Genomic DNA, 20143 nt, shown 5'->3' with positions numbered 1-20143 from the left:
CCTAGGGCGCTTGAGGTTTTGTTCGATGTAACCCGAATATGTAACCCTGTCCGAGCCACTCTCTCCAGCCGTGTTTTTGGCGATATTTGAACTCACGCAAGCTGATGGAGTTACAAATGGAGATTCCTACTAGTTCGTTTGGAAGTTTGTTTAACACAAAAATCAATGGTAGATTGGCTCTCTTGGACGATAGGATTGAAGGACTGTTTTGGCAATTTATATGAATTATTTCAAATATAATCTATTTTAAATAAAATTTTAAAACATGATATTATTTGCCATTTTATTTGTCTCTCCTCCTTTCAACCCAGCTGTCCATTACATCTGATTATCCTCAAGCAGAAGTGTAACGTGAAATAGAAAACTTCAAACGATCGATTAGTATCGATTTTCCGGCATGTGTCGGCTGAAGCACGCGTGCCAGTGAAACACGATACCGTACTCAACCATGGTGACGTATTGGCCTGCCAGCCACTGCCGGCATGCACCTCGAGAGCGGCTCGTATGACCAAATGCAATAATGCACACGCTGGACCAACACGCGCTGGCTTATAAAAATCGATCTGTTGTATCTGTTATTCTTACAGTTAGTATTATAAAATTTCAAAAATTGTACCTCAAGTAATGTAATCACGCATCCAACTTACCTTGATCGTATCGTTATCGGTACAGATCTCCTTCTTCACCTTTATCCGTGGCGGTGACGTACTCGCCGATGATGATGATGCCGTTGCCATCGTAACGCCGGTTCTCGCTCAGGCGCGGATAAAATTTCTAGTCCTGGGCTACGGCTTACGCGCGCTTCGCAATGATAAGAAATGCTTCACGTTTCACTTTCCACCGACAAAGCCCAAGACCGGGACAAGGACTTGGTGGTCCTTTACCAGCAGCCACACCGGTAGCGAAGGTGATAGTGGCAGTTCTTTGTGTTCATACCGGACCACCGTAATATGAGACCGTGCACATGCCACCAAATTCCTCCCATGTCATTCGATACGCGGCAAAAGTGCAGCACGAGGTCGGACCGGCCGCTGGGTCGAGAGCTCGCGAGAACGATGCCAACTTTCAGTTGCCGTTCGGTACGCTATAAAGGCTTTCCCAGAGAACACACGCGCTCACTCTCTTCACCAACAGTCCACTCATTTTCCGACCGTTGTTGCTTAATTAAATGTATTTTTCACTGAGTTTTTTTGTTGTTGTAGATCACGGGTACTGGATTTTATCTGCAACTGGTGACTAAAACGTGACCAATAGTAATAAGCGATCGGACTGTTTTGCCGAGCACCTGAATCCTGAATGCCCAATCTTATGTTCCGGTAAACGAAACCATAGGGCACACCAAACTTGTGCCAATCAGCAACCTGATACATCAAACCTTATGATGCTCGAACCGCACGAAATGCGCGCACATCGTCAGCGAAATCTAAACGCAACTGAGAACCTATTTCACGCTCTCGACGGATATGCCACCATTCCTTGGTCTATTTTTAAACCGACTCTAAATTTAATACTATTTTTTGTGTGTTAATAAATTTATTCTACAGGAATAGCAACATTGTCGACTTCCCGTGTCGACCGACCCGCTGCACGCGTATCATGTTGGGCAGTGTTTATTTTAACTTTACAGTATTCTCCCTTTTTTAGGCTCATATTTTTAGCGCAAATCCGCATCTCGCACGATCGCACGAGGTGAGTGAGTATTTTTATATCAAACACGCCTCCGGACGCGCGAGCGAATCGATTCAACGCGGTGCGATATGATATGCGATGAAAAATTGGAAAAACGTAAACAAGCAAGCCCCCCGAACTCCAGGGCGCTATGCTCAACGGGGGGAATGTGCGGCTTACGATCTGTCTAAGCTCTCGATGGAAAAGGAGAAAAAAAACGATTGGTATGCTAATGATTGAAATTGATCTTTTACGGCACTGTTTACGACAAATGGAAACGAGTGAGAGCAATAAGGACACACCGCTGTACCATTTTGAACACTGTTGGACGTTACTTGACGCTTCAGTCTTAGCGATCGGTTCGCAATTATATTAGTTGTTGCTAGTTGGATTACTATTTCGATTTTATGTCCTTTTTGAAATTCTGGATTTCATTCCTAAACCATATTCCACTCCAATAGCCCTATAATTAATGAACATCATTACTCAAACGTCACGATCGCAGAACTTTTACCCGTAGGTGGATTTCTTAATAGCGGCACTTATGTTTTCCCTTCTTTTTTCTTTTTGCCAGCGAGACCGGAGCACCCTTTCGAATTTAAATCGTTCTATTTTTTAACACATCTTTTTTTCCTAAACACTCAGTCGCACAAGAAGGATATCGTTGCCTGCAAATGCGGCACACAGTGATCGAGCGATCCATCTTTCGCGATGGGTTGTGAACAAAAGTGGTATCAAATTTCGCAGGACGCACGGTACTGCCGGTTCTGGTTTACCAAAACCTACATCCGAAAAGGGATGTGTTCAGTTGTCTAATTTCTCCTAACTTTTGTTTGAGATAGTTTGTGTTTCACTTTCTCGTGTAAGAAAATAATAGTTCCTTTTCAACAGCCATTTCTTGGGCTATAATCACTACATTTATACACTTCACTTCAAGAAATCCACTTTGGCATCCGTAACTGTTGCTATTTATCACACATGTTCTATTGCCACATATTATGTAAGTTTACTTTGCTTAACAGAAAAATAAATATTCAAGATCGTATAATATTAAAATTCACATCCTACACACTTTCTTCTGTTCAAAACACGCCAGCAGAGAACGCCACGAAAGTTGGCGCCAGCAAACACGCACGACCGCAAAGCATGTGCGCACTTCCCGCGATTCAAAACACGAATGCATCGAATTGTACCGGTTCGCACGCACCACCTTTGGCCCAATGTTGATGAACGCGGATTGCACACTGGGCAACGTGTTATCGTTTTATTGGTTAAAATTTGGATGTCTTACTGTTTTCGTTTGTTTCAATTTGGTTGCAGATTGCGGCTAGAGTTTCACATCAGAATCATTATTTTATGTTTAAAAACAACTAATGAATAAACACATTTTTTAAGAAATTTCATTTTTAAGATATTCCGATAAGCAATGCGATGCAAGCCCGGTGTCATAGTTATGTCGTTATAATTGCAAATGCTGATTTAACAGCACATGATGTTGGATTTTGTACATGGAATTTAATAGAAAAGGTTTCCTTATCCCGGAGATTTCTATGCCCCGAAACGACTGCTGTCAAATTCCATTACAGCTCGGTCATAGCCTTCCCACATGCGATGTTGTAATATTATTTAATTGGGCATTAATCGTGAAGTGTTCCAATGCGAATGCGGCGCATTTCAGTCAAATCTCATCAAATTTTGAGAGTCCATGCCAAAAAATCAGTTGCGTTTAAGCTGTGCCAGCGACGCTGGATCGTTAATTCTATGAAGATTTAAACGCCGTTAAGCTAATTCACTTTTTCTTACAAAAAAAAGTTACTTTTTCAGTAGGGTAATCCGGTAACCTATGACCGACTATAGCCAATCAAGGATGATAACACATCCATTTAGAGCGTCATACAAGCTATAGGAAAAATAGTTCTGTGCCAGCCGACCGCGAGTCATCTCTTTTCGATTAGATTATATTTCGATGGCTTGTTCATCTCTTTTCGCCGCAATGAGTGCTCGAGAAGGTGAGAGATGAGGGTCGTTATTCTAACCTTAACCTTTAACCTTTTCATCACTATTTATTTTTAGTTAACTTATTAACACTGCCTTTCGCAGATTAATATAATCAACCAAATTAAAATTCAATGTTTCTGCTTGAAATGAAAATTTATCACACTGTTTTCCCTAACTAGAATTGCAAAATCGCCCAAAAAACGCACAATTTTTCAACTTTGAAATATCCGCACTTGCGTACTGTTAACATTTTTATATGACGGTTATCAGACGCCCGTTTGCGGTTCGGTGTCGAATCCCACGTTTTGTTGCTTGGATCTCAGCTGCTTGCATTAAGCAACACAAAATCAAAACAAACACAAATGTCAAGCGGATTTTCATCGGAAAACTTGGGATGAGAAAGATTGTAATTAGCACACTATTCTAAACAAGAAAACACAAATTTGAATGCCGGGCCTGCCACCATAATCGTGCAACTTGCAGTGCATTGGAGTAAATGTGCGAAACAATATCACTTACCAGCAACATACATGTCGAAAATACCAAAAGCAGCACTAAGCCTGAAGCAGGTAACACACACCATTTCCATTGTAGTCATTTCACCCTACTGATACTGTTGTCCATGTTCACACAGTTTATGCTGCGGCAAGAAGTGCTTAAGCTATACCGGACCATATTTCGTACTATCCGGCAAGTTCCGGATGCCAGTAACCGACGTGAGCTACGGGAATGGGCCAGAGCAGACTTTCGCAACAACAAGAACCAAACGGATGAGCTGGCCATCAAGATGCTGCTTCAGCATGGCAACCGGAATTTGAAGGAGCTGCAGACCAGTCTCGAGCTCAGCGGGACTGGGCCGGGCAGCAATTCGGACGCGAAGGTCAGCTAAACAAACTAGCATCCCACCGGTTTCCGGAGATTGCGCAACCGTTACTCACTAGTTCATGTATATTGAGAGTTAATCGTATAGTTCAATAAATTACAAACGTCGGTATCACCATCCGTCCGTTACTGCGCTGGTTTGAGATATGTGCAGCTCACTAGCACTACTACTACTGCAGCTTCATGCCGAGGTACAGCGGTTCGCTAGCATAAATCCGACGAGCAATGAAGTAATCACGTGCGATCCGAAACAGCGTGAAAAAGTTGGTCAGCAACAGAAAGCCAACCGACAGCACGTTCTGCCATTCCGGTGTTAGAGCAAATATGACAAGTTGCAGTACTATCAGCAACATCTGAACTGCAAACAGGGACATGTATATGACGACATGATAGCTAAATATTGCCTGCAAAGAAAGCATGTTCAAATTACTTGCTGGCTTACGTTAAGCGTGTCGATCGCCTTTGTTGTACTTACGTAAAATCTATAATGGCTGCTGTTGGCCGGTATGGCCGAAGTGCAATAGCCCACGGATCGATACACCTCTCCCATGTGCCGCACGTACGTACCGTGCGGGTAAATGTTCGTCTTCGACCAGGTGTACGCTGGCACACTGCTCGACCGATTGTTCACCCGGTGCCACTGGCCAAGGTGTAGCGCGGCCCGGTGAAACACATCGCAGTAGCGCATCGGGAAGCAATACGTCACGCACATGGTAAAACCGCCCACAAACACACAGGCCAAATGCTGCGTCGTCCAGAAATTGTTGTAGTACAGATGCTTCGATGCGAGCACGCACGGAACAAACCCGGCATAGTACGCGTTCAGCAGCGACGTGAAGATAACTTGCTTGCACCGGCTGTTAAAGTCCGTCTTGAGTGCATCGATTTCGGTACGGATCGAGTTCGGATTGGACGAACAGCTGTGCAGTGGCATCCCGTTGATACAGTTCGGTTCCGTATCGACGATGGTACGCAGGAACTGTTCCAAATTCAGCCCAAATATCATGAGGTACAGCACCAACGGGTAGCTCAACACGAACAGATGGATGTAGCTGGCTTTCTGGAAAATTTGTGCCCCACAAACGGCAAACGAAACCACCACAAACGCCAGAAAGGTGTACTTGGCCGCCCGTTTGCTCACTTCCACGTACGCTTCCGGACAGTTCGCATCGATGAACTTCAGTATGCAACAGTACAGCAGCCGCCGGCTGGCCATAATGTCGATAAAGATGGCAAGATCCCAGTCGATTAGGTAAAAGTTCTATAAAACGAAGCGAAAATGAATTAGTTGGCCCATAATACGACCTGTGACCTCCCATTACTTACCACAGCTTGCCGGTTGTACGAGTTCGGCAGCCACCAGACCGACCGGTACAGGTGCAAAAACTGAGTCGCACTGGCAAGGATTGTGAAGCAGAAAATGAGCAGCTCGTTCATTAGTTCCGAGCTTTGCTCCACGTTCGGATATGGCACGTGTTTGGGAAACGGCGTAAACATGGCACTGCCATCCTCCTCGCCATTACTGTCCACGGTGTTGTTCGTGTTGCCACTGTTGCTGCTGTTGCTGCTACCACCGACCGTCGCTAACGCATTGGGGGAAGAAGCAGTACTGGCCGGGGGCTGAAAATGGCTCGACGTTGGAAGGTGTCCCCGATGGTACCGTCTGTTCGTTACAGTCATGGCGGCTGGCGTTTTTTCAATACAATTTGACTATTTTCGTACGATTCTACCACAGCACATCACACTATCGGAATGTCCGGTCGTTTCGGTCGGTCGAATAATGCTCCTGCTGCCAGCGAGAACTTTAGTTGGACATCTTCCAGAGACCAAAGAGTGTGTGTGGATCAGAGCGATGTGTGTTCCGTAGTAAATTAAATCCAATATCCCGGCGAACGAGAGCAACGCGCAAGCTTCCTTCCTCCAGCTGGATCCTACTCTGTTTTGAATCGCAAGCATGCAAAAACGCTTTGTTGTGACAGCAGGAAATGTCAAAATAACTGCTGCAGCAGTTTGACAGCAGTGCCAACGAAGTGCTTTGTTTTTCTCCCAAAAACGGTCTTTTTTGTTGTTGCTCTCCCAAAAACTCTTTCGTTCGCACCTCTTATTTTAATTTGTCCCTTTTCCCTCCCGAGAGTGCCATTCCGGCGGCACAAAAACACGCACGATGGTACCGCACATCGTGTACTGCATCATATTCGTGATGCTGTTCTTTTTTACGATTTTCCCTACGTCGGAAATGGAATCGGTCGGGCTGACTGTGAATCAGCTGTGCACACACTACCTGGCGGCCGAAACCGATTTCGTGCTGTACCATCTGAAGGCGACTAGCGTGAAGCTGCTGATCCACTCAGCGATGCCGTTCGGGTACGTCATCTTCATATGGTTGATGGCGTGGATGAATCCGGACGAGCTCGTAATGCAGCAGAATGCATCCTCGTACGCCGAGACTGCCTGGGCAGCGTTCTGTACCGGCTCCGGTACGTTGCTGCTCGTAGCCATGCTTACCGTGTTCTACTGGGCAATGGACGGTTGGAGCCATCATCCGATCGCGAAACAGCTGCACCTTTTGACGACCCCCGACCTACCGGACTGGCGGTCCGTCGCCACCAACATTAACGACGAGTATCGGCGGTACGTACATCACTGAGAAGACAACGGCGGGCGGGTTCGTTCGAAAGTATCGTGTATTTATTCTTAAATGAACAATTGTGCCCTGCGCGTTTTCACCGTACACTGTACTCTACTTGTCCTCTATTCACTTTACCACAGGGATACCAAAATCTCCATACGCTCAAACGCCATCTCAACACTGGTGGTGACGGAAAGTTGGATCATTAAAACAAACATGTACGTGCACAACATCGTCCCGCAGAGTGAGGCGCAGTTGTGCGCGTACAAGGTGAGTGTGCTGGCAGGTGCACGAGGCTGATAACCGACCATGTTCGTTACTCTTCCGTAGATCGACAGAAAGGAAGTGATCACCGATACGCTCGAATCGGCCGAGTTCGTAAACATCCTAGTCAAGCCTCAGGTGAGCCGGGTCCGGCCGTTCATCATTCGCATCAACATCAGCCACATCAAGGAGCTGCGCGATCGCCTGAATCGCCCCATGCTGGTGATGCCCTCGGTGCAGTTTCGTTCGCTCACCGAACGGTTTGTGGAAGCGTTCAAGGAGGAGGTGGCGCAAAATCCGACCATAGCCAGCACGTTCGTTCCGGAGGACGGTGATTGTTGTCTCGCGTGCCTGCAGGCTCAGCCAGACGTGAAGATTGTCAAGTACTGCCTGGACGAGAGCGTGACCGGTGCGCCACTGCCCGATTCGGAACGCTGCCAACCGTGCGGTTGTCGGCCGTTGTGGTGTGTCGGTTGTTTGGCGACCTGGTTCGCGTCGCAACAGCGACGAGTCGATCGCGATACGTGGCTGAGCAAGAAAACGACCTGCCCGATGTGCCGGGCTCGGTTTTGTGTGCGTGACGTATGCTACCTCGAGAACCGTGTGCCGGCGCAACAAACCGAAGAATAAATATTCGTCCTGCCAGAAGTAAATGCGCTCTCCTTTCCTGGTGGATGGTACCGCTGCATGGCTGGGGGCCATGCCCGGTGGTCTGGGCGCATCTGTCGAAAGTAGTGTTAGGGGAAAATGATTGTGTGTTGGGATGAGTGCTGGGTTGCTTTATTCAATTTGCATAGCTTTCTTCGATTATAGGCCCACGGGCGGATTACGTGAGCAGCTTGCCCGACATTATCTCCACGGTCATCTTTTTCCGAAAGTACGGCATGTTGGACTGATCGAACGTGATGGGGTGGTCGCGCGTTAAGAACTCGGCAAACATACAGCTAAATACACCACAATCGCTCCCATTCTTCTGGCGCGGACAGTCGCGTATGTTCTGCTTGGTCAGGCCGCTCTTGTCGAACGGCGTTTTGCGCTTGTCCATCGACTCCTGACACAGATACTCTTCCAGCGCGTTCAGCACGGCATTGTTCGGCGAACCCATCGAGTCGTAGTAGTGGATGGTTTTCCGCCGCAGATCGATCGTGGACATGCACCAGTGGATGCCGCCCACGTGCACCGGCACCACGATCATATCGTTCGCCAGCAGGTCCACCTTGCGCGTCCAGCGGCGCACACCCGAGTAACCGATCTTCAGCAGCTGCGGCAGAAAGAACGTGTTCATCGTGTAGACCTTCGGCAGGCCCTGGCCGTGCTTCTGCTCGCTACGCTCTCGCAGCAGCTCCATGTAGAAGTTGATGACCGCGTCGTTTAGCCAGTTCAGGTCTTGCAACGTCACGAGATCGTTACCGGTGATCTGCAGGTTAAACTTCTCCATCACCACCTGGTTGCCGGCGCGCAGCTTTCGATGCATCTGGTCGAGCTGTTCCTTCGTCAGCTCCGGCAACGGCACATCTTCCGGCTCGGGCGTAGACTCCTTCAGCTCCGACTCGTTCAGCACATCGAACTTGTAGAAGGAGCATACGTAGTTGAGCATCTTGTTGCGCGCCTCATTCTCCTGCACGTGCGTGGTTTGCCGCAGGCTGCCTAGACGATTCTTCTCCTGCTCGATCAGCGTTTTGCGCTGGCTGAACAGGGTACCGTAGCGCTGCTGCACGTCCTGGATGATGTCGTCCCGGAAGACCTGTTTCGTCTCGAACCGCTCCTTCACCGAGTTGACCGGTTCCGGCGGCTGGCTGGTCGATGACAACGATTGCTTCGAGTCGTTCGCATTCTCCAGCGCCAGCGTCAACATCGAATCGAGTGGCGTAAACAAACGGCCACTTTTGCTGTGTGTCACCTCCACCTCCACACAGTCGTCGCTGTCGTCCTGATTGTCGTCGTCGCCGTCATCATCGGTCAGCTCTGCCATCGGAGTCAGCTTTTGCACGGTCGATCGCGACACATCCCCATTGATGGTTTTCCGCGTATACCGATCGTATGCGATCCGCTTGGGCGGCTCGTTCATGATGGGGATAAACTTTTGCATCAGCGATTCATACTTCTTTGTCGCTTCGCGGTGTGCGTCTAGCTCTTGGTCCAGTGCGGCTTTGTCGTCGGACCACGTCGTCGGGGTGTTGCCGTGCTTGGAGCGCAGCAGATTCCTGAACTCGTTGGACAGCAAGGAAACGTTACCGGCGCTCACATTGGCTCCCGACGACTGCGGCACGCTTTGCCTGAACAAACCGGAACTGGACCCACCGAAAGGTGGCTTCAGGCCGATGCCTGACCCACCATCTGCACCTCGTTGACCAAAGCCCGATGCTCGCGACGGGACGCACTTTATTGGGATTAACTGCGGAGGACGGCTTTGTTCGCTGCGCCGTGCCAGTGGTCGTGCTTCTGACATTCCGAACCGGTCCGGTAGATGGAATGGTGGTGAGTACAGATTTACCCTTGGCATGTCGGTAATTTCACTCAGACGGCGCACGCTTGCCATCGACCGGGGCACTGCACCGTGCGCACCGTTCTGCAACTGTACGCCTGTCACGGAATTGCATGGTGTCGGCCGTGCCGGTCTATTACTGTGGGTAGAAATCTCTTCCATCGGTGCTGGAATCGAAGACACTGTCGTCATTCGGCGTTTCTTGATATCGATGTCTTGCTGCACAATACTCTTTCGCTTACGGTCGTTGTTGCTGTCGGTGCGTCCGCCGTGCCCGATGTCGCTTAGCATCGACTTCAGGCGAGAAATGAGCGTCGCGGGAAACATCTTCATTTGCAAATCACGGACCACATTGAACGTAAAAAAAAACCACACACAGCTCCTAATACCGTTTCACCGATGACAGCCGTCGGTGGTGTACGCACAAACGCGGAAAGAAAGGAAGCGCAGCGCGCGCGCGATATCACAAACGACGCACCTCAGAACGATCGTGATTATTTGCACCAAAACAGCGACATTTACCGAACGCGTCCTTTCACGATTCAAAAAACGACGGGTACGAAATGTGCGTGTGACTACACTACTTTTACAATTTTATCAAATGCATTGCTGTTCGATCCGAGTAAACTGTACAGCTCGCGTTCGATGCACATAGAGGAGGCATTCGGTCAGCAGTAATTGTGGTCGTGCGTTAATGTCAAGTGAACAGTTTTGCTCACCTTTCCGGCATTGTCGAGCAGCTGCTCCTCACTTTTACTCACTTTTCAGAGAATTTCAAGAGCAAATTCGAGCAGCTGTTTCTCCTCATAGTTCGAGCAGGCCACTCCAACTCCCGGCTGGCGATTCCCAGTCTCGTTTAATACACTGGTTCGCGAAACAATTATAATGAAAGTGCATGTGCATGAAACGATCTGCAATTGTACTCAACGAGCCAAAAAAGCTTTACAAGCGATTGTACAAGTACATTACACTGCTCGAATTAAGAGTTGCGAGTTGAATCCTGGGTTGTTTGAGATCGGGTCGATTTTCGCTAGTGGTGGTCATCTCACGCACACACGGAACCATCATTCTGCTGCACATACCCGATCCGTTCCGCACTACACTTTGACAGCCGATTTGCAAACAACAACCAAAACATTCTGGGGAATGCAATTTGCCGGTGGTTGCAAAAGAGTTTTGTTATTTTCCTCTACCTAATAATGCATCTGCTGCCATAAAACTCCTCCCCTTCACGCGTATGAACTTCCACCAGCATGGAGCTGATAGTAATATTAGGTATTGTAGTGCTGATGTACGTGGTGCTGCTGTTTTTTGACGGATTTTTCAAGGTATGATTCGCCGTGTCGTGTTTTGTTTTGCTAGTGCTGCTTGTTTCAACATGATTTTTGCTCCACCCTTCCAGAGCTGCATGCACTATCCATACGATGCATTCCTGCGAGGGACCGGACTGACGGTAAAGTTCCTTCGCCTGCAGTGGCACACGACTGCCCTGAACCGGTCAATCGTGAAATGGAGCACCAAGTATCCGAAAATACTGGACTGCAGCTTCAACCTCGGTGTCTACCTGAGCCTGCTGCTGATGCCGTTCGCCGTGGTGATGATCGTCGTGTCTTCCTTGCAAACGAATCTTCACGGACAGTCGGCACGGGTGGTAACGGCGGGCGTGGCCGGTGGAGACTCGCGCACGCCCGGCCGGCGGATGGTAGAGATCGATCTGGTAGTGCCGGGTGTGAATTTGCCCATCAACGAAATTGGTTACTACATCGCAGCTCTCGCCATCAATAGTGTGGTGCACGAGCTCGGGCATGGGCTAGCGGCCGTACTCGAGGACGTTCAGATCAAAGGCTTTGGTCTGCACGTGCTGCTAATCATACCGATGGCCTACACGCAGCTTGATTCAGACCAGCTGAACACGCTGCGCTTGTGGAAGAAGTTACGCGTGCTGTGTGCCGGCATCTGGCACAATTTGGTGCTGGGCCTGTTCACCTACCTGCTGTTCATGTCCACCCCACTGCTTTTCTCGGCGCTCTATCGCACCAGCGACGGTGTTATTGTGACGACGCTCAAAAACAACTCCCCGATGGCCGGATCGCGGGGGCTCGAGCAGGGCGACATTATAAAATCGATCAACAACTGCGAGATCCATCACGAGGAGAGTTGGTTCGAATGTTTGCTGCACACCATTCACTCGCCACCGGCCTACTGTGTGTCAACCGATTTCGTTCATCTGAACGATGAATCCGTACCCATGTCGCACAAGAACGATGGCCTGATCGAGTGTTGCGGCAGCGATAATACAGCGTCCAGCTGCTTCGAGTACATGGTCGATGCCAACGAGGACGACGTGGCGTTACCGCAGCACATGTGCCTCAACATACGCAAAACGATCGAGAACAGTTTCGGCTACTGCCAGCACAACGGCCAATGTTCGGAAGGGCACTGCTTTAAGCCCAGCATCAACAACTACACCACAATCATGCAGATACGGCGCGAATCCAAACCGGACGTCATCTATATCGGACATCCGGGTGATGCGACCCGAACGGTTCAAGTTTCGAGGTTCGTGCCCAAGACGGGTGTGTTCGCGCCGCGCTTTGCGGACTCGATTCAGCTGCTACTCAAGTATGTGACCGTGTTTGCGATCGGATTAGCGTTCATCAACGTTATGCCGTGCTATGGCTTCGATGGGCAGCACATCGTCAACACGCTGCTATCGGACGGCTCGATCCAGCAGCGGATACCGCAGAAAAGTAAACGTGACATGATTTCGCTCGTTGTCAACGTGGTTGGCACGTTGTTCGTGTTCATACTGCTTATCAAAGTGTTTTGGCTATCGCTCTACAGGGTACTGTCCGTGTGAGAAACAGATTCCTAAAGCGGCGTTGTAGTATGAGGCCTAGGGAAATAAAGTAGCAGGACAAGCACCCGAGCACGCCATATGACATCGAATTCCATTTATGTAGGAAATTCAACATTTTTACGCTACAAAAGCGCAGTTAAGTTAGCAATAGTAGTTGGGGCAATCACAGTAAGTGGTAATGCGAATAAAACAGACTCAATCACCAGCTCAGTAAGGGTGAAGCATTAAAAGCAAACTATTAGTCACGTAACAATGGCATCAGCAACTAGCAGCTCCTTATCACTGAATGCAATCATTTATAGTAAAGACATATTGTGTATTGATATTAGCGAATAGAATAAACATGATCACCGATCTAAAACTAAACGATAACACCAAGTACGAGTTTTGGTCGGTTCGCCTGAAAAAAAATGCCTGGCCGTTCTGTGCAGCCAGCTCCTTAAACACATGTTCAAGATCAGCTGTCCCGTGAATTCCGCATCGATGTGCGAAAAAAGCAGGCGAAATATGCAAGAAGAGAAAGTAACCAGAAAACTCCTTCGGAGATAACAGGTGCTTACATCTCTCGCCGGATGTGCCACCACTCTCCAAATATCAGGAAAACTGGTAGCTCCCGCAACAGGGACGAAATATCAACAAACCCGTACTGAAGAAGCTTCCTTATCGGTGGAAATAATTCCGCTCTGAGCACTTCTCTGCGTTAATAAGCAACGCTCAAGGATGCTGAGTCCTTATTTTGTTATTTCCAGTATTTTTCTTTTCTTTCCAAGCCTCAAACGCTTGCCGATTTTCTCTTGCCTCAGAAGGACGGTGGAAACCCGTGAGAGCGAAGGCTGCTTCACCTGCCTCGCTCACTCTCGCTCACTCTTTCTCACATTATCTCTGTATGATGCGCTCTCGTAGTAGTAGTTGTGGTGGTGTCGGTATGCGGAAAATTCGTCGCCTCGGAAGCCACAAACGTAGTAGTCGTTTGAACGCCTTCGAGCAGTGCGGTAGTTTCGTCCTTCCGGTAGCGTGTCGAAGACGCATGTGTGTAGTACATCAACAGTCGCGTGACGACTGACCTGTCCTGTGTGTGTTTGTGCTTTTTTTCGATTTTGTTTTTTTTGTACACTCACCGTCTCTGGTTACGCGTAGTACGCGCCGGGATGTCCGTTCAACACGAATGCACCTCACGCCATCGAGCACGCGGTCCGGGGTTACACACACGTGTGTGTGGGTGGGTGTGTAAACGCAAATATTTAGTGCGGTGTTTCCAATGTTTGGCAGTTTGGGTAGCGTTTTTTTAAATACGCAACCTTGTGCAGTTTCACATTGTTGTTTACTGTTGTAGGTAAGGATAATCGGTGTGCTGTTATGGTCCTTGTTTTATTGTGTTCATCTTTAAAGGCTCAAGCGATTCGTGTTATTGAAAGTGGTGTCAATTATAAGGAAATTTTAAATTAAAAGTATAATATTTGTTCTTTAAACTCAAATGGAATAAAAATTGCCTTTTATTCCACAAAAAAATCAAGAATCCCATTTTTAATGAATAGGAGAAAAGGCAGCCGCACAGCTGCTTTTGATCCACAAATCATCCACAGTCATCTGCCGATGGCATTTATTTACCTTTCTCAACGATTTTACTAATCGTAAGCCTAGGCAGCGTTTAATCGAGATGATCTTAACGAAATCAAAAGGTTACGATAAACTTAGCGCTAACAACAGTGGCGAAAATGGGCGGAACAACCTCTTCGGATGATGGGACGCGCTGATCAAGATCGAGATAACGTAACGTTGATAGAAATGTGGAGAGAAGGCATGAGGCATGAAGGGACGAACTGAAAGAAAGCGAGTGTAGCGATCAGATGATGATTGTTGATGCGACTACCTACTGCCTTACTACACTGCCGATGCTATCTAATTATAGCGCAAAAAACGGAAATTTCTTTCAAAAAAACCTTGCCACCACGCGGGCACTGACAACGGGGAAAACTCTTTATAAATGTCGGGTCGGGCGGAATGCGGGCAGGGATTTAAAGAGAATGCGAAAAAATATGCGAAAGTGACAACAAACAAGTGTTGGCGAAGGGTTGCTGAGGTTGCCATGCAATACACCACAATCCGCGATTGTGCGCTTGTCGAAATGCTTGATTTTGCACGCGTAAATAGTCAATGTGTACTATGGTTGCATCCCGTGTTGTGTTGCTGCTTCAACCAAAGTACTACAGAAGTGAAATGGTCCCTCAAAATCCTCCTACCAAGTGTGCCTTGAGCGATGTGTGTGAATGGTTCATTTTCAACGTTTAACACAAGCTGTCAAATGAAAGTGCCATTTTCTCGCGGAGGTTAATGTTTCTTGTTTATGTTTTATTTTAGTTTAGTGTACAGTGAAACGAATTAAGTTCATACCGGAAAATTGCTAATTCCCCCTGCTTGTGCTTTGTTCTGCTTGGGCACCTCGGTGTACGATAAGAATTAATTGTTTTCAAGGGCACAATTTTGTCGTGAATCACCCGACCAGGGTCGTTGTGCGAGTGTAGTGAAACCATAGAGGCAAACAACAAATCCTCAACCATTAAGTTACTAGTGTCCAACAACATGCACTAACCGAGCAACAGCCGTCGAACAGACATCGCGAGCGAGCGAGGAACGCCTAGAATGATCAGTACGGATCGGCGTACCGTGCCGGATCTGACATTGACCACCAGCCGGATCCTTCCGTTGCGTCGTAGCCACCACCAACGCCTCCTCCGCCACCAGTGCCGTCCAGCTAGTAGCGTCACCTGTTGGCGCAAGAACCAGACCGCAACAAGATGAGTGACAAGCTTACCGGTGGACGGTACAACCGTATCAGTCCATCCTCGGGACGGGGGTCCATCATAGCCTACTCGCCACTGCCGAAGTCGGAGCAGGACTGTCTGCAGGCTCCCGGGAACAACTGTCTGGCGATACCGTTATCTGCCATCCAGACGACGGCCGATCATAGTACCGCCGGCCACCATGGTCCACATCCGGTCAATCTTACGCACGCCAACTCCCTGCCTGTGGTCGGTGGCGTTGGTATGCCGGGCAAACTACCGAACGCTGGTGGGCACGGACTGCTGGTACACGGCGACGGACAGAAACATGCTGCCAACCAACACCACAACAACAATGGGAACAACAACCACAACAACAACAACAATACGAATCATAATTCCAGCGGTAAGTCCTTGTTCTTCCGTAGTAATGCTCATTTAGTGAGATTATGTTTTGTATTGTGTTCCGTGTTGCAACTGTGTGTGGCTTATGAAATTGTTTGCTAGTTGATGGAATATGAGTAGAGTTGATGGTGCACTAAATGATGCTTTTATTTGTAAATCACTAATAATTTCTTTCATTGACTACATACTTAATATTAAACTTACTATTTAGAACGTATCTTTAGTTGATAAAAAAGCAACGAATCAATGCACGGGGAAAAACTCATTAATACTGCTCACTAATCTTCATCCATCCGTTCAGCACCTCGAGCTCCAGCTCATCGAATGGAAATGTTTCACTTTATTACTTTCGCCCCCTAATTCTCTGCTCCATTAATCACTTGGCATCCCATCCGCAAGCGATTTTCTCTTATCAGGAAAGCGGCTGTCAACATTCCACAATATGTGTCAGTGCTTTGTAACTCATTAAAACTAACGACAAATTAATCATCTGCCAGGTTTGCTTAATCCACAGTGTTGGCCACTTTCGTTTGGGGCTTAGTGACGTCGGGTCCTTTTGGGAAAGAAACTTTTGTCAAGATGAGCCTGCTGGTGTAAGGTGTTGTGTCGAGTGTATCTCGATTTCCTTAACGGAAATGTATGATAAAGATGACATATATGCTGGTCATAAACGTTAAATTCTCTCGTCTGAGACGTTGGATATGTTGTCGTACAGCTTTAGCGGTGCAGGCAGCACATCTTCTCAGGTCGATTCGGAAGTTACCGAACACATTTACATAGACTTCTAAATAAACGATTCAAATGGAAATTCGAAACGATTCGTAAGGGAGAAAGGCTAAACAGTTAACAAACTGTTTTAAAAATTGAATATACAAGGCATTATTAAAATCAGCAATTAAATTATTCTAAAACTAAGTTTTGTTTTGTTAAACTTCCCCTTAAAATATTCACCACGCTTTCGTTTCTATTGCCGACTGTAAAGGAATTTTATACCATCCAAAACAACGATTTTCTAACACGGCAGTTGCCTATTTATTTCACGTTCCTTTTTATGCGAACGCCCATGTGCCTTCTGCTCGGCTTGGTCGATTTTTCGTATTGTTTCTTCTCTGTTTTGCTGTTGTGCAAAAAAAGCTTTCGCTTTTTTGTATAATGGAATTGTATAATGTATAATGGAAAATAAACGTTGCGCTGTGCGAAAGTTTAGCGTGGATCATTCGTACGCGCATTGCTCGAATTGGTTGTGATGGTTCGGTTGGTGGTGGCTCATAAAAATCGAATAATGATTGTACGGTATTTGCATGAGGTATAGGCGATACCGTCCATATCGTACTATGTTTTTTGTGTTTGATGGTTCTTGCGGTATTAGACATTCCTGATTTTATATTTATGCAAAAATTCGTGATATCGTATTAGTCTGAATTTAATTCGCCGAATGGAATTTGCCTATTCACTTACACATCGATTCCAAAACCCTTCGTTTAGTGGCAACTCAGCAGATTATAGTTCGATTAAAAATTTTACCATGTATCTAAACCAAACGCAAACGTTTTATATTAAATTGTGTGGTAAAAACAAGTGCGATAACGAAAATTCCAAGTATCACTAAATACTTGATAAATGGCATCTTTACGTCTTCTTCATGTCTTGCGTCATGCGTCTTCTTCTTGTGCGCTATAATTATTATTAATGGCATTATTATAGAAAAACTCCAAACGTCATCCTAAAGCTGGTCTAGATGGCTATTTGAGCACCATCCGATGCGTATGCCTTTGCTTAGAATAGTTTTGTATTAGCGATTATTGGAACAGGCTCTTCTTCAACACACTTACGGCAAGAAACTATCGCCTACTAAACTATCTTCCGACGGCGCTAGCCTAGAGCGCTGCTGCATTGCGGTCTAAAAAGTCCACCGAACCGCAGCTGCAGTGTGCCGTTTCTCTGCACTCTGCACATAATCGTTGACTGACCGGAAACTCGAGCGCTCTAACAAAGCTATCGATCCAAAGTATGGGGCAGAGGTAGACGGAGATCGATTGGGACACCACTGACCAGCGTCGGATTAGAGAGCGTCCTTTCACTTTTGCATCCCATATCATCGTCATCGTCCTTTTTGTGCCGTAAGGGATGTGATATGCTTCAGCAACTATTCATCCGCGTGTGTGTGCGTGTTCCCGAGCAAAATTGATCCAACAGGAATGTGAACGTTTCACAATGAAACGTCACATTCCAGGGATTGATGTTATCGGATTCAATTTCCCGAACATGGAACCGCAACACCGGGAACGGGGCGACGCACCCGCTATTCCTTTTGCTTAGCTTAAACGAACCGAAAGAAAAACCGATCCACAAGGTGTTATGCAGGATCAAGAAATTTCAATTGATGAAAAAGAGCATTCGGAAAAAAACACACGTCCCGTTGCACGAAGTACACCAAGAGCGATGAAAGCTGGAGAAAGCATCCAAATGGTATGCCTTATCCGAACTTAGATCACGTTTCGATCGTTAAGAATATGAATGAGTTTATCATTTTACTGCAAGCGACAGCATCTTCATAAACCGTTTTTGGATAACACTTCAAGCAAAATATTTTCTCGCACTTTGCTTCACCTATTTCCTTCCACTCGGAACTGTTATGTTTCGTTTAAGTGCCGTTGGGATAGACATATTTCCATTCCGACTGCTGCCATTCACTTTAATGCATTTACAAGAAAAAGGGCTTGGATCGAAAGAGGTTATACGAACCCTTCTGAAAGCTTTATAAAACAGATTTGACGCAAGCAATTGGGAAGAGAATCGTTTAATGGAGAAAGCAGCAGCATGCGAATGGGTCTGTTTAATGATTTGTGTTTTCAATAAGGATGAAACAAATTCATACTTGAAAGCAACCGCAAACTAAGCTTACTTTCTATTTAATGATGAGTTTGGGTGCGTTTGAATCATTTTCCAAATTATCAAAAAACCCACACATTATTTACTTTTCGAAACAGAAAAGTTCATTCCACACGTAGAAGCCTTCTCCCCAAAGGTTTGCGGGTGATTAATCACTGTCGATAAAAATTGGATAACGCTCTCACCCCATTCTGATGAAATCCTAAGTGGGAAACCTGCTGAGCAGAAAAATTGCATAGCAAATAGAAAGGGAAAAGACTTGTTTTTCTTTCCTTCTTTGGGCGGTTTATAGGTACATCAAACCAAACGCACAAGAGGTGAGCGATGGTGGAAAAGTTTTCCCACCCCGGGAGTAATGTAATCGCTTAGTAATATATTCAAATTTAACTTTAACAGTTTTGAGTAAAACAGATGAACTTATTAGAATACAGATAACTAATTCCTACAATATTCGCTTCTTCTGCTTACCTCATAAGGATAATTTCGTTTCGGTCGTATTTATCGTTTCAAAGTTCAACAGCCTAACGCCATTGACGCATCGACCGCATTGCAGTGGCCACAGCTTAAGTGGCTGGGCAATAAAGGATAAAGACAAAATTGTAGCGTAATTTCCTTGCAGTCAAGACCGTCCAGCGAAGGTCAAAGCGATACCGTAACTAAACGAAGCCGCATCCGGGATGCTCCAAACCCGTTTCCAAGTGATATTGACAGGATAAATAAGCGTTGTTTACGCAGTAGACTCCGTTGACATAACATATTAATAGTTCTTCGTAGCGTGGATTGAATTTTGCATTAAAAACTCAATTAAAGTCAACTTTAATATTTCATTACCTTTTTTAGGTTTAATAAGTATACATTTTAACTATTACGATTTTTAAAATTAAAAATAAGCAACGTTTTGATATGGAATATAGTGAAGTACTTTTTATCTTTTTATCCCTTTACTTTAGAAAAAACCTGGGAAATTATAATTTACAGAGATAAATAAAATTGCTGTGCAACGCTTTGCACTTCGAGAACAATAATTCAATACGGGTAAGGACTATACCGTTGAGACTTCCTACCCAGAGTTGTAATTTACATATAATAGTAATGCAAAAACTCACCATACGAACACTGCGAATGCAAGCATAGTAACACAAAAGCAAACGAAGTAAAATTACATGCAGAATACATATAAAGCGTGCATGTTACGTTTTTATTGCGAAAAGAACCTTCAAATCCCTTGAAATTTCATGGAATTTCATCCGTTTTTTACATTATTCGCTTCTGACACACAA

General features: G+C 46.3%; 6 protein-coding genes across 7 annotated transcripts in view; 4 read left to right on the top strand and 2 right to left on the bottom strand.

Annotated features, from left to right (window-relative positions):
- The window catches only part of LOC118507428 (sine oculis-binding protein homolog A-like), a 31993-nt gene extending 29042 nt beyond the window's left edge, over positions 1 to 2951 (bottom strand). The window contains exons 1-2 of one of the 2 annotated variants that reach the window (XM_036045898.1): positions 2741 to 2951; positions 648 to 1236 (exon numbers count right to left, since the gene is read on the bottom strand). In XM_036045898.1, coding sequence (XP_035901791.1) covers positions 648 to 737 — 90 coding nt within the window. In that variant the 5' untranslated portion in view covers positions 738 to 1236; positions 2741 to 2951. The remainder of the gene's footprint in view (positions 1 to 647; positions 1237 to 2740) is intronic. The other variant, XM_036045899.1, reaches the window with a different exon arrangement.
- Positions 2952 to 4035: 1084 nt separating this feature from the next.
- Positions 4036 to 4666, top strand: LOC118507427 (LYR motif-containing protein 2-like). Its single transcript, XM_036045897.1, has 2 exons — positions 4036 to 4235; positions 4301 to 4666. The coding sequence occupies exons 1-2, from the start codon at positions 4197 to 4199 to the stop codon at positions 4553 to 4555; spliced, it is 294 nt and encodes a 97-aa protein (XP_035901790.1). The 5' UTR covers positions 4036 to 4196; the 3' UTR covers positions 4556 to 4666.
- LOC118507425 (transmembrane protein 39A) lies at positions 4582 to 6512 on the bottom strand. Its single transcript, XM_036045895.1, has 3 exons — positions 5875 to 6512; positions 5024 to 5809; positions 4582 to 4952 (listed from the first exon to the last, which is right to left on the bottom strand). The coding sequence occupies exons 1-3, from the start codon at positions 6226 to 6228 to the stop codon at positions 4719 to 4721; spliced, it is 1374 nt and encodes a 457-aa protein (XP_035901788.1). The 5' UTR covers positions 6229 to 6512; the 3' UTR covers positions 4582 to 4718.
- A 24-nt stretch (positions 6513 to 6536) lies between these two features.
- LOC118507426 (E3 ubiquitin-protein ligase TM129-like) lies at positions 6537 to 8094 on the top strand. Its single transcript, XM_036045896.1, has 3 exons — positions 6537 to 7179; positions 7318 to 7447; positions 7508 to 8094. Exons 1-3 carry the CDS (start codon positions 6713 to 6715, stop codon positions 8069 to 8071), a joined length of 1161 nt encoding a protein of 386 aa, XP_035901789.1. The 5' UTR covers positions 6537 to 6712; the 3' UTR covers positions 8072 to 8094.
- A 2927-nt stretch (positions 8095 to 11021) lies between these two features.
- Positions 11022 to 13158, top strand: LOC118507424 (membrane-bound transcription factor site-2 protease-like). The gene is made up of 2 exons (XM_036045894.1): positions 11022 to 11254; positions 11329 to 13158. Exons 1-2 carry the CDS (start codon positions 11180 to 11182, stop codon positions 12784 to 12786), a joined length of 1533 nt encoding a protein of 510 aa, XP_035901787.1. The 5' UTR covers positions 11022 to 11179; the 3' UTR covers positions 12787 to 13158.
- Positions 13159 to 13708: 550 nt separating this feature from the next.
- The window catches only part of LOC118507422 (putative uncharacterized protein DDB_G0283051), a 32796-nt gene continuing 26361 nt past the window's right edge, over positions 13709 to 20143 (top strand). The window contains exons 1-2 of the mRNA XM_036045891.1: positions 13709 to 14119; positions 15145 to 15972. Coding sequence (XP_035901784.1) covers positions 15582 to 15972 — 391 coding nt within the window. The 5' untranslated portion in view covers positions 13709 to 14119; positions 15145 to 15581. The remainder of the gene's footprint in view (positions 14120 to 15144; positions 15973 to 20143) is intronic.

This window comes from Anopheles stephensi, chromosome 2 (genome assembly GCF_013141755.1).
Source record: "Anopheles stephensi strain Indian chromosome 2, UCI_ANSTEP_V1.0, whole genome shotgun sequence".
Taxonomy (NCBI): domain Eukaryota; kingdom Metazoa; phylum Arthropoda; class Insecta; order Diptera; family Culicidae; genus Anopheles; species Anopheles stephensi.
The sequence above is the reverse complement of the archived record's forward strand: the minus strand, read 5'-3'. Positions and strand labels throughout refer to the sequence as shown.

Bases quoted from the DNA above. Each gene is read 5' to 3' on its own strand.
- LOC118507427 (XM_036045897.1), top strand. From the start codon at position 4,197: ATGTCGAAAATACCAAAAGCAGCACTAAGCCTGAAGCAG. The intron at 4,236-4,300 runs GTAACACACACC...ATGTTCACACAG, and splicing joins CAGCACTAAGCCTGAAGCAG to TTTATGCTGCGGCAAGAAGT.
- LOC118507425 (XM_036045895.1), bottom strand. From the start codon at position 6,228: ATGACTGTAACGAACAGACGGTACCATCGGGGACACCTTCCAACGTCG. The intron at 5,810-5,874 runs GTAAGTAATGGG...TTCGTTTTATAG, and splicing joins CGTACAACCGGCAAGCTGTG to AACTTTTACCTAATCGACTG. The intron at 4,953-5,023 runs GTAAGTACAACA...CTTTCTTTGCAG, and splicing joins GCAGCCATTATAGATTTTAC to GCAATATTTAGCTATCATGT.
- LOC118507426 (XM_036045896.1), top strand. From the start codon at position 6,713: ATGGTACCGCACATCGTGTACTGCATCATATTCGTGATGCTGTTCTTT. The intron at 7,180-7,317 runs GTACGTACATCA...ACTTTACCACAG, and splicing joins ATTAACGACGAGTATCGGCG to GGATACCAAAATCTCCATAC. The intron at 7,448-7,507 runs GTGAGTGTGCTG...ACTCTTCCGTAG, and splicing joins CGCAGTTGTGCGCGTACAAG to ATCGACAGAAAGGAAGTGAT.
- LOC118507424 (XM_036045894.1), top strand. From the start codon at position 11,180: ATGGAGCTGATAGTAATATTAGGTATTGTAGTGCTGATGTACGTGGTG. The intron at 11,255-11,328 runs GTATGATTCGCC...CCACCCTTCCAG, and splicing joins TTTTTGACGGATTTTTCAAG to AGCTGCATGCACTATCCATA.